General features: G+C 51.1%; 5 protein-coding genes across 5 annotated transcripts; 2 read left to right on the top strand and 3 right to left on the bottom strand.

The window, feature by feature from the left end:
- Positions 1 to 425: 425 nt before the first annotated feature.
- Positions 426 to 1,400, bottom strand: A1O9_10034 (uncharacterized protein; the record flags this gene model as incomplete). Its single annotated transcript, XM_013400770.1, has 2 exons — positions 426 to 1,191; positions 1,243 to 1,400. 2 exons carry the CDS (start codon positions 1,398 to 1,400, stop codon positions 426 to 428), a joined length of 924 nt encoding a protein of 307 aa, XP_013256224.1.
- A 3,598-nt stretch (positions 1,401 to 4,998) lies between these two features.
- A1O9_10033 (uncharacterized protein) lies at positions 4,999 to 6,220 on the top strand (the record flags this gene model as incomplete). Its single annotated transcript, XM_013400769.1, has 3 exons — positions 4,999 to 5,330; positions 5,390 to 5,481; positions 5,556 to 6,220. 3 exons carry the CDS (start codon positions 4,999 to 5,001, stop codon positions 6,218 to 6,220), a joined length of 1,089 nt encoding a protein of 362 aa, XP_013256223.1.
- A 937-nt stretch (positions 6,221 to 7,157) lies between these two features.
- On the bottom strand, positions 7,158 to 8,921 carry A1O9_10032 (CDC7 protein kinase; the record flags this gene model as incomplete). Its single annotated transcript, XM_013400768.1, has 2 exons — positions 7,158 to 8,317; positions 8,372 to 8,921. 2 exons carry the CDS (start codon positions 8,919 to 8,921, stop codon positions 7,158 to 7,160), a joined length of 1,710 nt encoding a protein of 569 aa, XP_013256222.1.
- A 473-nt stretch (positions 8,922 to 9,394) lies between these two features.
- A1O9_10030 (condensin complex subunit 1) lies at positions 9,395 to 13,511 on the top strand (the record flags this gene model as incomplete). Its single annotated transcript, XM_013400767.1, has 5 exons — positions 9,395 to 9,634; positions 9,694 to 11,930; positions 11,991 to 12,261; positions 12,295 to 12,972; positions 13,341 to 13,511. The coding sequence occupies 5 exons, from the start codon at positions 9,395 to 9,397 to the stop codon at positions 13,509 to 13,511; spliced, it is 3,597 nt and encodes a 1,198-aa protein (XP_013256221.1).
- Positions 13,512 to 14,131: 620 nt separating this feature from the next.
- A1O9_10029 (uncharacterized protein) lies at positions 14,132 to 14,848 on the bottom strand (the record flags this gene model as incomplete). Its single annotated transcript, XM_013400766.1, has 1 exon — positions 14,132 to 14,848. The coding sequence occupies one exon, from the start codon at positions 14,846 to 14,848 to the stop codon at positions 14,132 to 14,134; it is 717 nt and encodes a 238-aa protein (XP_013256220.1).
- Positions 14,849 to 15,855: the final 1,007 nt, after the last annotated feature.

Below are 15,855 nucleotides of genomic sequence, written 5' to 3'. Positions count from 1 at the left end.
TCTTCTTCTTTGTGAAGAGGTGCTCAGTACTGAGTAGTTACGAGTGTTTGCGGCAGACCTCGGACCTAACGGTTCCCGAGGTACCCGAGTTTAAAGTACCAGGAACACGTGCCACACATCCCCGGATGCTTGTGCCTCTGCTCCCCTCTATCGATAACGACAGCTGCACAGGTCCAGATCCTGCCACTCCTGCAGTACCCGGAGCCAGTACTCCGTACCTGATACCCACCGGCCGACTTCTGGCCATTGCGCTGGCTGACATGCGCTCGGTATTGTACGTATGTTCAGACAGTACAAACACTATCAGACACCTATCGCCCATAACTCTGGAAATTCCCATTGGCTTACGTAGTCGGTCCCACGTCGCACCAGTAAGAGCAAACATTCTAACCTGCACCAGTTGCAGCATCAATAACAATCCATTTCTATTTGCGGGCCTGGAACCCCTTTTCTAGAACATCTATGAGCTCGTCCAGACGTCTAATACTCAGATCCGTGCACTCATGCTCGGCCAAATGCTCATTTTCGTCATTAGCTAGTAGCACCGTTGCGGCGCCTGCTCTTCGGCCTGCAGTCATGTCGTCTATGCTATCGCCAACCATGATCAGACCAGAGCCAAGGTAACGCTTGGCTAAGTTTAAAGGGTCCACGTCGACTGTTCCGCTTTGTTGCAAGTCAGCACCGCTGGCATCGATATCCTTGTCCAGGCCCCAGGCGTGTGCTATCGACCACAGCCCTTCAGGACTCGGTTTGGGAGCTATGCCCTCGGAATCTCTCGTGATGATGGGCTCAAAGACTTCTCCGTCCAGGAACTTGTCCAGCAGATGGTGGACAGGAGCAGGGAAATTCCGGGTGCAGAGAGCCTTGGGGATTCCGCGACTGCTGAGGTAGGCCATTAGTTGTTGTAGACCCGGCTGGGGCCGCTGGGAGGTCATTGCTGTCCGCTCAATGTTGCGGATCTTGGCCACCGCTCGTGCCCTGGGTGATGTCGGAGCTGGAGCTGGGGTCAAAGTACTGTGTGACAAGACCTCTTCTGATGGGGCTGATGGGTTGATAGAGGACTGCGACTCGGCGTTTGACGAAGTGGAATCAGGCACGTCTGAGAGGTCGTGAATGTGGTCCAGGATATCCACAGATCTGGAAATATTCAGTGCAGCTCGCATCTCCTTGAACATGTAGTTCTGCGGTAGACTAGACATATCAATCACACGTGAGCTTGAGCGAGGACACTATCATACATACCATAAAGTTCCGTCAACATCGAAGATGATCCCCCTCAACTTCTGCCGTTGGTGGGGGTCCTGCTTGTTGGGATTCAAAGGCGCAAAAGCTCGCGGTCTCTGCTTTCCCCTTTGCCAATCTGGCTCATCTGCCCTATAGCTATCGTTCGTCGCCGCCATCGAAGCGAAGCTTGGTCTACGGGGACTTGGCACCAGTGTGCGCCGTGAGATATGACAGAGGATAACGCCAGGTCGGGCGCTCTGCAACAAGGGTGTCACTGACACTGTCGATTGTGAAACTCGTTTGGAAAATCTTGCGATCCTATATGTCGAGCTCCTTGCTAGAAGAATGCAGTGGAGGGGTTGCGTGGGCATAGCATCGAGAGACGGATTATCGATGCAAGCACACGTGTGAAAGGACTTGTAGTCACATCCATCTATTTAGTTATAAAAAGGACTGATTCTCAGGTAATGACATCCACTAGTCACATACATGGTCTTCGGCTGATCTGGTGATCCTTTTCAGGGAGGCTTTCTTAGGTAATTAATTAAGCAATGGGATGAGCGGGAGGTGTCTGATGCCAAGTGCTCCCTGGACACCCGCCTTCAGACGATACGACTACGAGTACGTTCTATCAGGAAGTCAATGCTCCCATCAACAGTATCACCACTACCTGGTGTTGGGAAACATTAAGATTTACAAAAATATATGTCATTAAGTCAGTCAGATCTGTTCATCCAGGAGAAGCGCCCTAAAATCATATGTGCAATGCAATTGATGCGCTCAGACATCAGATTAATTCGATTCATGATCGGAGCGTGATGTGATCCAAAATCCAACTCCACGGCCTAGTAATTGCGCGTTCGAGGTCAAATTGCTCTACAGTAGATAGAGCGTATTTAGATCGATATATCGAGATCTACTGCTTAAGATCCAGGTCGTCACTGTCGACAGTTTATGATATGAGGTTTTCGAATTTTCACGGTCATCACCGCTCCCAAAAAGATAGCGGAAGAGCGATTAGCGACGAGGCATTGATTCGGCGGGTAGTTCATGCCATGCAGTCGCCTGCTGTCGTTGAGGTGCCGTGTCCATCTCCTGGGGGATCACTTGTTGACCCCCATCCATCTCACGCGGCTCGTGTTGTGGTGCGCTCTGATAGTAGCCTCCTTGAGGGCCTCCATAGTATTGATAAGTTTCTTTTGTGTCGTTTGGAGATGGTGGTGCATCTCCAGCAGTTGTTTTATCTTTCCGCTTGCGCACCCATATCCACCACGCACCAAGGGCAAGGGCACCCAGTACCGCTACGCCACCCACGGCGCCGCCAGCGATCGCTCCAGTGTTCGAGCCTCCGCCGCCACCACCACCATCGCTTCCAGATGTTTCGGCTGGTAGTGCTGACCCTGTGCTAGACGCCGATCCGGAGGAAGATGTCGAGGGTGTGGGTCTTGTTTCGGAGGAGGAGGAGGTTGATGTTATTGATGAGCGGGTTGAAGTGGAAGTAGATGAGCTGGAAGACCGGGTCGTAGTGGTAGATGTAGTAGACGAGGTTTGAAAATCGACGAAGGCTGTACTAACGATTTGGCCAATTGTTGTGGGCGCAGCAAGCGTGATGAGTTCGACACCCTCTTCACTGCAACATGTATTGGTGTCGCTATTGTTCGTACTGCAGCAATATGTGTTGAGGCTTACTATTAAAGTACATTAGTAAATTTGTACCTCATCGGATTGCTAAAGGATTCCAGACTGGAGCACTGCCACAATTGTATGCCGTTCCCTGGATTATCTGTACGAAAGTAAGTACGTGAAGAAGCAAGAAGAGCACGAAAAGAATGGCACTCACTATCTTGACAGAACTGTGGGCAATTTCCCGACGTCCCTGGCATCATTCAGTACAATCTTGTGTATATTGTGTATGGTTCATGGGGTCCTTACAGTCCTCATCGGTACAAGACCCACGGTAGAGCCTCCCGTCTTGCCACTGACAAAGGCGGTTCGATAAACAGTAGTAGGAGCTACTGCAACAGAAGGAGTCGCCGTTGCCATCGGTGCAGGGCGCATCCGAGGTAGACAGGTCTCCATTGGGATAATAACATGATTGCGCAGCTGCGCAGATCAGCCCAGAAAGAAAGAAAGTCCACCGCAGCCTCATTGGGATTTTGATGTGTTCGTATGCGCAAACAGATTTAAAGTCGCTCGTGTGCCGCGCACGTGGTCGTCTTTACCAGCACGAGCCGTGCGTTCTTTAAAATGATGATAGCGGCAGGATACAAACCCTGAGACATCAAAAAAGAATCGTGTCGTGTCAGTCGTAGTAAACGAGCAGCGACAGCAAAGAAGGAGCTGGATGAAACCACAACGAGAGACCAGTGGTACAAAAAGGCTGTACGTGGCGTATCCAAGAGGAGTGAGAACTTGGGACAGACAGTACAGCAGTGTAAGGACTAGAGATGTCCTAACTGAGTTCGAGCCGGCCGTTCGTTCAAGTCCTCAGCCTCAACTGGGCCGTGGTTTCACTTAACTTGATGCGGGAATTGGGGCGTGTAATGGAAGCACTGGCAGCCTAGCCATGCTGATCGGAGGTGCTCCGTAGAGCCGTCTCGATCAAAAATGGTTCGACAACGGGTTATAGACTCATGGTTAGTGTGCAAGGAGGGGGCCGATGAAAACACCTTGTGAAGATAGCCGCCTCAGATCGAGTCCCTGACTCGCTGGTGGCTCGAGGCAGATCCACTGACTAAACATGGCAAAGGTTTGAGATGTTGTCGAACTCTGCCGTGCAATCTCCCTTTGGCTTGAAGGTGGCCGGACGCCTAACAAGGGCAGACTACCAGGCCGCTTGCCAACATGTTGTTCGCCTAGGCCTGCAGCTTCCATGTTGGGTGAATAAGCTGCGTCTGAAGTTCGTCTGCAGCGTTTAGAAGCCAGATGTTGAGAGAAACGTATGTACAGTACCCCGTGCGAACGCGAAAGCAAAATAATCCTTAGTGAGAAATCCGTAGTACGGAGTACGGATACTTCGCGTGTAGTTGAAATAATAATAGTGCATCTTACTCTCTATGGATATATTTTAACTCTTGGTTCTCGTGTTTCCACCTTATTACAGGGCTCGCCGGGCTGCAGTGTGCTGGGAGCCTGGAACGAGGGTACCTGCTTAGGGTGCCACACGACGAATGCGTTTCTTTGTGTTTGGGCATCGTCGCGCTGCTAGCGAGCCCTGTAGGGGGCCCACGGGCGCTCAAGGGTAACAGTGTTAGGGAGATGGTCCTCCGTAGTAGTGGCAGACCACTCCCCAGAACCTTACCTGGACTTGAACTGAACAAAAGACTGAGCCTATCTACGAGTATGCCTTGGAACAAAGACCCGGATTGGGGTACCTGACTAGGTGCAGTTCTGGGCATGGCCGGCCCCCCAAAAATAAACCGAACTCTGCTCTACCACTCTGGCGAATCTGCTTCAAGAGTCCCAGCCACCCATCGAGGATGATTCATCTCGCATTCTACAGTCTTCAATCATTATTACTGGGCCGCCCAAACCTTACGCAGACTCCGCAATCCACCTTAGGGCTGGGGGCGGCCGTCAGCTCCCGTTCAAACTGGAAGGCTTGGTTCAACATTGCTTGGTAACAGGCTAGCAGCTGGTTATTTTTTTCAATATTTCCATCTCATGTTCTGATATGCCGAGTGCTTAATAGAATTCTGGGGAATTAGGGGGCAAAGGGTTCAGATCGATGGTGCCTTGTTTATCTCGTTGATGTCGTCGACTTTTCTCAAAGTTATGCCGTCGTTCGGTTCACGACATGTCATCCGAGCGGCGGTGTTGATGGCCGTCATCTTCATTTTATTGCTATCTTATGTCTATTTTGATATGCCGCTTCCCAGCAAGATCGGTACCAGCGTCTCACCGCAAATACCCGACAATTCTGATTCTACATCGGCGACCGATGGACCCCGTGTCGAATTTGTCGTGGCATCGATGAAGGAGGATGACACATCTTGGTTCAAACAATATATTCCTAAATGGAAGGCAAACATCTATGTTGTCGACGATCACTCGGCCCCATTGACTGTCCCTCAAAACAAGGGCCGTGAGGCCATGGTCTATCTCACGTAAGAACCAGTCTTCTTGCGAAATGGCCGCTTGATGCTGACGTGTTATCATGTCCCAGACATATCATTAACAATTACGACAATCTGCCCGACGTCATGGTGTTTTTGCACGGCCTGAGATATCAATGGCATAACGACGACCCGCTATTTGGTAAGCATTAGGATCGCATAACCTGCGAATCCCCAGTCAGTCACGTGCGTGGATTAACATTTACTGCTTTCCAGATGGCGTTCCACTGATGCAATCACTGCAAACCGACTACATCATATCAGAAGGCTACGCCAACCTGCGATGCGTCTGGTCACTCGGATGCCCAGCAGAACTCCGACCACAGCAGGAGAACAACCGACCAGCCGGCGACCAGGCGGGCCAGACTCAGGTTGTGTACGGCGAAGCCTTCAAAGAACTCTTCCCAGGTGAACCTGTCCCCGAAGCAGTGGGCGTGGCCTGCTGCGCACAATTCGCCGCCACCCGCGACAAGGTGCACGAGCGCCCGCTCGAAGACTACGAGCGGTACCGCGAATGGGTGCTCAGCACGGCGCTCGAAGACAGCATCAGCGGACGTGTCATGGAGTACTCCTGGCATCAGATCTTCGGCCGACCGCCTGTCCACTGCCCCAACGTGCAAGAATGTTACTGCAAGACGTACGACCTGTGCAATCTGACCTGCCCCGAGGACTATCGCTGCGGCGAGAGGTGGCATTTTCCCCCGTCCGCGTCCCTGCCTGAGGGCTGGCCCGAGTATGGCTGGAAAGGCGAGTTTCGGACTCCCGAGGAACTGGCGGAAATGCGTCTGGAGGCCATGGCTCCCTCGTCGTCTTCTGCCGCTGTGGCGTCGCCGACGGTCGCCGTTCAGACTGAAACCGCAAGCCCATCGGGTTTAAAGTGAGCTTGTCAAAATCCCGAAATCTCCTTCCCACTGTCATGTCTGTCCCCGATCGTAGCTGGAGCTGGCGGGAATCGCCCTACCATCACTGTCGAAGGCGACAGAAGGCGTAACGTAACTCGTCCACACACAGAGGTATGCTCCGCATTCGCGTCTGCCTCGAACCACCCTCAGTCTATCGGAACGAGCCCTTGCCGCCCTGGGCTCGAATGGCAGCAGGCAGCAGTGACGGCACCCGAGCCCATGGGGTTCGAGGCAAATTCCGCCAGACTGCAGCCTTTTGAGGTCGATCACTGCAAGACCTTGATGGAGTATATACTCAGCGAAAGCTCAGTCGGTAAACCCCCGACATGAACCCTACTCGCCTGGATTTGTTTGGTCAATTCAACAATTTTTGAGGAACCTCATCCATATACACACATGAAACTTCCCTGCTGAAACTCAGTGGCGACCGGCTAGGTATCGACTGCACAACGGATATGTATATATGATCGATCTGGAGAGTTTAGTCTTTTGGAAACGCACGACGACATTGTTTGGGTGCAGTGCACACACTGAGGACATAGTAAACAAGAATTTATCCAAGATTAACCAACGCGCCACCTTAAATTTGCCCAAAAGTCCAAACTTTCGTCTTCATGACTGACAATCAGTAAGTCTTTCAATAATACGTCATACTTATTGTCTTTGGCCCTGTCTCATCTTCGTTGCCTGTGCATATGTTTATTATTAAACTCACCGCCAACACCAAACGCTCTATGACCTTGCAGTGACCGCAATTGCGCGTTGAGGGGGGGGGGGTATAAATGCTAGTAATACAGAATTCAACCATTCCATTTCGGTCATGAAAGCAGAGGATAACCACATCCCAACAAGCTTCCAATGTTTCGTTGGAGTGAATAGCCCAAGTGATGAGTTGCTGTGGCGTAGAATCGATCCATCATCGTCTCATTCTCTCAGCTTCCTCCATCTCTTGAGCTTCTCGCTCTGCTCTTTCCTCTTCATCCTCGACCGGTGCTGTGAAGAATTCATGCTGAAGGGCCTCCTTGGCACTCCATCGCTTCCCGGCATCCAATTCCAATAAGCCCTCCAGAAAATTGACTGCTTGGGCTTCTCCTGCTCTCAAGGCATCGTGCTCCTTCTCCCGACAACTAGCCCAAATAATGATTTTGCCGAGGGTAAAGCCTCTTTCACCGATAGTCTCAATATTGGTCTCAAACAGTTGGCCATGCATAGCCGCAACTGACTGCATTTTTTTCCTCCCAAAAATCGATGCCATTTCGATCATCGCATCGACATCGTCGGCACTATTGAAGAAAGGGAAGCGGCGTGCTAAGAGTGTCAGAAGGATAACTCCCGCTGACCAGATGTCAATTTTGGTGGTTTGTGATGTGCATTTCAGGAGCACTTCGGGGGCTCGGAAACCTCTTGTCCCAGCTCGATTTGCTCTCCGCGACGGACGACCATCAGACTTCGGATAGCCAGTGGAGATTAGGTCAGATTGAGTCTGCAGGACCTGAACGGCATAGGAGCTCAGAAATTTGTCTTTGCGCTTCTCCCTTGATTCTATGCATAGACATGGTTGCCAGTCGGTACCCTGTCTCTCAGCCAAGCCAAAATCGACGAGGACGCCTTGCCTTTTAGAGTGGTCATAGAGAAAGTTAGTAGGCTTGATGTCGCGATGAAGGATGCCAGCCTTATGAACATGAGCTAGGGCATGGAAGAGACTCCGGAAGTAATGTCGCATATCATTGATCAGGAACTCGCGGTAGTAGAGTCGAAAATCGAGATGCCTGAAATAAGGCAAGACGGCAACGACTTGATCGAGGTGTCGGAAGGCTGTCAACAGGGGGCAGATGTAGGGCGAGTCTCGAAGTTCGTGGAGTAATTCCAATTCATTGAGGATGCGATGGGGTGAAGAAGTTACATAGATCTTTTTCAATGCAACTATCTGTGGTTTTGTCCGCAGCCGGGCAGGATTGGTCTTCTGTCTTTTAGGGGGTTGCTCTGTGTCAAAGTCCTGTGCACTATTCTCCTCGTCTCGGTCCATCTCGTCACGTTGTAGGAGCTGCTCGGCCTTGTAGACTGTAGAAAATGTACCTGGAACAGTCAGTCAGCATGGCTTTGAAAGTGAGACGTCGAGAGGAGATGCACCTTCACCAATGCGGTTGATGAGTCTGTACTTCTGGGAAATGCCTTTGAAGCTCTCCTCAAGCTTGCGCATATCTTCTATGACGGTCTCGTCAATTTCGTCCTCACTGTCGTCCGACTGGTCCGAAATGGAATCAGCCATGGAACCCTCGTCGTCTGATTCAAGATGAGCCATAGTTCTGGAAGTATTGTTGGCCAGGGCGGCAGAGGCATGAAGAGTGGCATCCTCATCCTCATGTATAGCGATAACCGTGTTACCCATGCTGTGTCTGGGTCTTTTGCCTAGGATGGTGCCAGTACAGTTCCCTGCAACGGGCCGTTGTGCATGTGGCTCCCCCGGACGACTTAGCAGACGACGCGTGCCAGTGGGTGATACAGGTGCAGAGGCAGATAGTTGGTCCTGCTCCCGAGAAAGAGCTCTTGGGTTGGCAGGAACTACAGAGACATTGTCCGAAGTCTTTGTAGGAGGGTTGGAGGATTTGACCTTTGGAATCTCGGGTTGTTTTGACCGCAATGCCTTGAGGACACCTTGGGCCTGTTTCGTTAATTTCATGGTCGCGTGGGTGTGGGTGTGGGCGGGCGGTGAGGCTTGGGCGGGTTGAGCCGCTGTTGTGTGCCAGCCTGCCAGGCACCCACAGGGTGAGCGTGGGTGAGTTTTGTTTAGGTGTGGGGGGCTTTCCACTTGCCACTTTGGGAAATCCGTCAATAAACCGATTTCTGGCAGTGGGCGTGGGCGGTCGCGGTCGCGCTTGCCTTACCAACAATTACAACGCACTCCCTAGTTAGTTACTACTAGTTAGTAGGTTGTTGCAGTCGTACCTGCGCTTTTGGGCCACTGCGCTGTACGCGTAAATTGGAGAGAGAAAGGAAAGAACGCAAGAGTTTGCAGTTGTTTGGAAGTGCTGACCACCAGCCTTTTATCGTCGCAGCGACCACCTGGTCACTGCCTGGTCCCTAAACAACAACAACACCAGGACCAACAACGACATCCTCCTCCACAAGTCTTCGCATCCACCCCTATCGAAGATGGAAGACCAAGTCGATTTCGACATCAATGAGTTTCTCAAACTCTACCTCAGCGATACGGCCTCTATTCCTACTCCAGAAGCACACCCCGACCTGCTAGACTGCGAGCATGATCCGGACAGCTTAGCCCCTGCTCTGGTTGACAGTGTACTGGAACATGTCCTGGATGCGGTAGCAGAGAATTCAGAAGGAATCTTACGGACCTCAGCCTTTGACACTGTGCAATTCCTGCTAAAGTATGTTTCAGATTCGTCCCGTTCTGCTGTTCAAGTGCTGACGTATATTCTTCTCTCAGACAGTCGACCCTCTTGTCTGCGCAATCTCTGAGCAAGGTACTGCACCTGATCGTTTCAGGACTATCAGCAGCCACAGATGTTGCCCATCATGACATTGAGAACGAAGAACAAGAAACAATACCTCAGCACAAGAAACTACTCGAAGCCTATGCCTTTCTTCTCCAGTGGGCTGTTGCAGCAGTAGAAAACAAGGCTCTCGAGAAGTCCAATGCTGCTCCTGCCAGGAGAGGTGGCAAGGGTGGCAAAAAGGCTGCTGCCAAAGACGATGTTTGGGACTCTCCCAGTCAGATACAGAGTGCTATGGACGTAATGTGTCGGGCCATGAGACTCAAGCTCAATCGCATCTTCCAGACCACCTCTGACCGTGACACATTTGTCAATCTATTCACGAGGTCAATCTATCTAATCATGGAAAGTGAGGCTAGGGTCAAGATTACTGCCGTGAGGATGTTTTGCTTCAAGGTCTTGTGTGTTGCTGTTAAACATCATGGTCACGCTCTTGGAGCACAAACATCCATTGTACAGAACCTGACCTACTTCGAACATCTATCGGAACCAATGGCCGAATTCCTCCACATCCTTTCTGAGCAGTACGACCATCATCAATTATCTGCCGAAATCCTGCGAGAACTTGCTGCAAAGGAGTTTAGCCAAAGTGATACCAAAGGGCCTAAATCAGTCTCTGCCTTCATCATCAAGCTATCTGAACTTGAGCCAAGATTGGTCATCAAGGAAATGGGCCTGCTCGCCAAGTTCCTTGACAGCGAGGCGCACACTTTGCGATGTGCCGTCATCGAGGTCTGTGGGAACCTTCTTGCCGACCTCAGCAAACAAGCCGAGAAGAGTGAAACGACAAAAATTCAGATCAATGCCTTCTTTGACACGCTTGAACAGAGATTTCTTGATACTGCTCCTTTCTGTCGAGTTCGGACCATGCAGGTCTTCATGAAGATCTGTGAGCTCGAACAAAAGTTTCCTAAGCGGAGGCAACATGCTGCTGAGCTCGCGATGCAGAGCTTGACAGATAAAAGTAGCAATGTTAGACGGAATGCGATTAAATTACTCAAGAAATTGGTATCATCGCATCCTTTCAGCTTGATGCACGGCGGTCAGCTTTCATACAAAGAATGGACCCAAAGACTGGATGCTGTTGAATCTCAGTTAGACGCATTGGCACCGCCACCTGACTCACCCGGCATAGCTGAGACAGCCGACGGTCAGGGGAAAGTTGATCAGGAATTATTGGACGATGCCACTCAAATGGCTGAACCACCAAAGGAGATGACTGAAGAAGAGCAGATCGCAGCCGTCAAAAAAGCCCAGGAAGACGCAGCCACATCGGAAGCCATCGGTAAGCTTCAACTCACGCGCAAATATTATCTCGAGGCGCTTCGGTTCATCGAAGTGATCCACGAAGCATCTGATACAGCTGTGCAGTTATTGTCATCACCGAACAAAACTGAGGTAATTGAAGTGATGGACTTTTTCGTTACAATTGATGCCTTCAAAGTGGAAACAGCCAGAAAAGGCATCAGACGCATGTTACGATTGATTTGGACAAAGAGCAATAACGACGAAGGCAAAGGGGTCCAGACTCATTTAATTGACAGTTACAAGGGTCTTTTCTTTGACGCTCCTGAAATCTTTAATTTGAACGATGCAGCTAATTTTGTCGCTCGAAACATGATCAGTCTGACCTTTGGGTCGACTCCAGCTGAGTTGACCTCGCTAGAACAATTACTGAGTACTATGTTCAAAGCAGGACACATTTCCGCCCTGGTCATATCCAAGCTATGGCAAGTCTATGGAGTCAACAAGGAGATCTCCAGAGCCCAGAGAAGAGGAGCAATTATTGTTCTTGGGATGATAGCACTTGCAAACCCAGAGGTTCTCGTGAAAGAGCTTGATACTATGCTCCGAGTCGGCTTAGGTCAATTAGGAAGGACAGACTTCGTATTGGCCAAGTTCACCTGCGTGGCTTTACGTCGTATGATGCCTACCGCAAAGAAGGCACAAGAGAGAACTGCATCAGCAGGCCTTGCTAAAATGCCCAACGACCATGAGGTACTTCGAATGCTTGCTTCGATCTTGCTTACCACCTCACCGAGCAAGGACTGGTATGGAATGGCAGAGCAAGCGATTAGTGCCATTTACGTCCTTTCCGACCATCCTGATGTACTGTGCTCAGAAGTGCTCCGACAGAAAACTCGACTTGTCTTCCAACAGACAAAGAACATGCAGTCACTATCAAGGGCATCATCGCCTGGGCCCGATGCCATGGATATCGACGAAGCGGAAAGCGCACCGAACCCGGAAAATGAAGAAGGCGAACCAGAAATGCAAGAGGATAAGCCTGAGAAGTCAGATGATAAACCTTCGACGGCACTGTCACAGTTATTGTTCACTGTCGGTCATATCGCTATCAAACAAATTGTGCACTTAGAACTGTGTGAGCTTGATTTCAAACGGCGGAAACAGGAGCAAGAAAAGAATAAGTCGGCTGCCCACGCACTGCCGGAGACTTCTTCGGGCCCTACACCAGCCCGACGCAAGAAGACAGCTGCAGAAGAAGTTATGGCTGAGAAGCAGAAGGAAGAGGAGAAGGACGAGCTTGATCTCATAGGTGGCACAACTGAAGACGACTTCACTGAGGCGATCGTGCACATTCGAGAGCGTGAGCTCCTTTACGGACCCAATTCACTGCTGGCAAACTTCGGCCCACTGGTGGCCGAGATTTGTGCCAACAACAACGCATACAAGGATCGAAAGCTTCAAGCACAAGCAACTCTCTGTCTGGCTAAGCTTATGTGCGTCAGCAGCGAGTATTGTGAAAAGAATCTCCCTCTTCTCATTACCATCCTTGAGCGCTCTAGCGATCCGATTGTGCGATCGAACGCTGTCATTGCACTTGGGGACATGGCAGTATGCTTCAATCATCTAATTGACGAAAATACTGATTTCTTGTATCGCCGACTGAACGACGGAGACGAAAGCGTCAAGCGCACCTGTCTGATGACATTGACATTCTTGATTCTTGCTGGACAAGTCAAAGTCAAGGGTCAGTTGGGCGAGATGGCAAAATGCCTCGAAGACGGCGATAAGAAGATCGCAGATCTCGCTCGCATGTTTTTCACTGAGCTTGCGACCAAGGACAACGCAGTGTACAACCAGTTTGTCGACATGTTCAGTGTTCTTACGCAAGACGGGCCTCTGGATGGTGGAGTCATGGAAGAAGAGGCTGTCAAACGAATCCTGAAATTTCTATGTGGATTTATTGAAAAGGTACGTGCCCTTCCGTTATTGCTTGCCACAGCCGCCCCTGGGGATGTCTCTATTTCTGCGCCATATATTTCATTCTTCCATCAAATGCTTTCGCAATCGACCATAGGATGTGGAGAACAGGGCTTCCCGTTCGCTCAGCCGTACTTAAGCCACATGCCGGTCAGTTAGTACTAAAGTGGGTGACCATTTGGGAATCCTGGCTGTTGATTGTTTTTTTGGCTGGCTTTGCGGCAGTGTGCGGAAAGCAGAAATCCAGTGGACACATTTTGCCTTCTCTCGTTCCTGGCACGTGATTATAATCACGTGCAGTTTTTTGACTTCTTTTGTGGTGAACGAGTGTTGAACAACTGCTAATGTGAATGCTATAGGACAAGCATGCTAAAAACCTAGCGGAGAAGCTTGCTGCACGATTGGGCCGTTGTGTCAATAAACGTCAATGGGATGATACTGCATATGCATTGTCATTATTACAACACAAGAACGACGAGATCACGCGTTTGATCGGCGAGGGTTACAAGATAGTTGAGGTTGAGGTCTGAAGCTGCGTGTTCGAATTTGTATGAAATTATGAATTGATGACCGGACTGATTGTATGTTATTCATGTGCTCTGGCATACGGCAGTGGCGGATTACGTGGTTGGTTCCTGAGCCACGAGACACCGTATTGGGAGGCAACATCGAAGAGGCACCTATTCGTATCTTACTAGTTCACTGTACCAGGTTGGGAGTGTGGGCTCTGCACAATACCGAACGGCCTCAGAGTCGAGGCTTGTATTTCAATCAGCTAGACTGCGGGAGACTTGTGGAATTAGACCAAGATAAAGCCCACAGAATTTGTTCAATCATGATAATGACTCTTCGCTTTGAGTTTTGGGCCAAATGATGTGGTCACTGTTCATGAGCCACTCCTACGCCGATGACGAGGTTTGCCTACGCATTCCATCCTGTCTGCCAAATTCATGGTGTTGGGGCCTGCTGGGCTCCTATATCGTAACACCGCACGCTGAGCCTGCCCTAATCCAGAGGGGACGTTCTCAAAGATGAAGGATGTCTTTGAAATCAAGCAAGTAATCAGTGAAACTCCAGGATTTCCGTGAATCCGGGGACGGGGCGGGTGGAGGGTTCCTTTCTTCCATCGGTGGTTCGAAAGTTTGCTTATTCAAGGCGTTATAGCCGGCGAGCCTTTGTAGCCACGGGAGGAGGAATCCTCGTCGCTGCCCTCCTCTGCGATCGAGCGGTGCATTTGCATGTCATCAGACCCGGCCCTCCGCCTAGCGGCCTCTCGCTTGGCCAAAATGTCTCTCCAGGCGGCATTGTCCGCGGCGCGGGAGTCAGCGAGCGCGGGCCCGGCGCCGGTCGCGGTGGCGGCGTGGATGGCCGTCGCGATCACACCGCCGCTGCTGTTGCTGTTGCTGGGCGGGGCCGGTAGATGTTCGACGTCCACCTCAGGGATGGCGTCGACGACGAGGCTGCGGCGGGCTTCACGGCGTGCGGCCCGCGCTTCGTGGTTCACGCTGAATTCGTTGTGGTGCTTCGAGAACAGTGGGACGTGCTTGTCGAGGAATGATGTTGCTGCTGCCAGGGGGTGGGGTGTCGGGATGTGGATGTGGTGGTGACGGTGAGAAGAGGGAGAGTGAGATGGCGATGGAGAACCCCATGTTGTGTTGTGAGGGTTCTGTGCTGGTGAGGGCATCGACGCGGTCACGTAGGTTGGGTTGCTGCTGCTGCTGTTGCTGCCAACGCCGCCGGGGTTGCTGAAGTCGGTTTGTGCGGGCATGGCGATGTGCATGTTTGACTTTGTGGATGAGCGTGACGACGACAGAGAGAGCGTGTCTGAAGATGTGGATGCTGTTGCTGGTGATGTTGGTGAAGACATGATCACTGGTGTGTGATATGCGCTAGGGATGCTTTGTGTGACGTCCCTTGTAGGTGGTTTATAGATCGGAAACCTGGCTTCGGTTGTCGCAGTTGTATGAGGGGTTGTGGTCTAGCCCGGGCCTATGCGATATTCTCCACAATTCGTTGTTGGCCCGAGTTCCTGTTCCCTTTCGGAGGCGAAGTATGATACGAGGTGCTGGTATACGCTTGCGAATGTTTCGGCCGTGAAGGCTTTTCTATCCGCTGGCCGGTGGGTCGAGGCTCGGGATAGAGAGTCTGGGTCGTGTCGTAAGTCCCGACTTCTGATGTACTCGGAGATGGATAGTCTCGGATGTATAGAAGGAACCGCTTCTGAGGAAGCGTATCTTCTTAAGCTGATGTTCTCGGCTGCCTCGAAAGACTCTCACGGGGCAGTGTGTCTTTAAATCTCGAACCAATTTTCGGCGTGCATGCATGCCCCCGGGGGGCTTACAGTCTTCTTACCAAATCGTGCTTCTTGGATGAGATAGCGAAGGATCTGCATCCACTCGCCTAGGCACTTCATCTCTGTCTTCTGCATCATGATGGGTCAAGGATAGGTAGTCAATACGCACGGAACGGGAAGGCGCCCTTCATGTTCCTCGACTGGTCTCTAATGAGACTGCTTGGTGAGTGGAATAGCTATCTCGTAAATGGAGAGGGGGGCGTGTTGAGCGAATAACGGCAACAGAGAGTTGGATGGATGCGGATGGTTGGGTGGTTGGCACCCAGTGGTTTCTTAGGCAGTGCTGACACATCATGCGCACTGTGCATCAGCAGACATTAACCTTCCCCTGTTAGGCCAGCCCCGACGTTCATTGCTGAATGCCGTGGAATGTTTGGAAAGGATGCAACGCTGCTGATTGGGTTTTGAAATGCAGATCCTGGGTGCTGAGTAGGGTGCGCACCCTCTAGTCGACCTCAAGGCGATGAGTCGACGACAGCCCGCCGAGAATCAAACTTACCATGGCCCACGATCCCTTGGCG

The sequence above is a fragment of the Exophiala aquamarina genome (assembly GCF_000709125.1).
Source record: "Exophiala aquamarina CBS 119918 chromosome Unknown aczIA-supercont1.12, whole genome shotgun sequence".
In the NCBI taxonomy this organism is placed as follows: domain Eukaryota; kingdom Fungi; phylum Ascomycota; class Eurotiomycetes; order Chaetothyriales; family Herpotrichiellaceae; genus Exophiala; species Exophiala aquamarina.
This window is presented reverse-complemented; position numbering and strand designations above follow the sequence as displayed.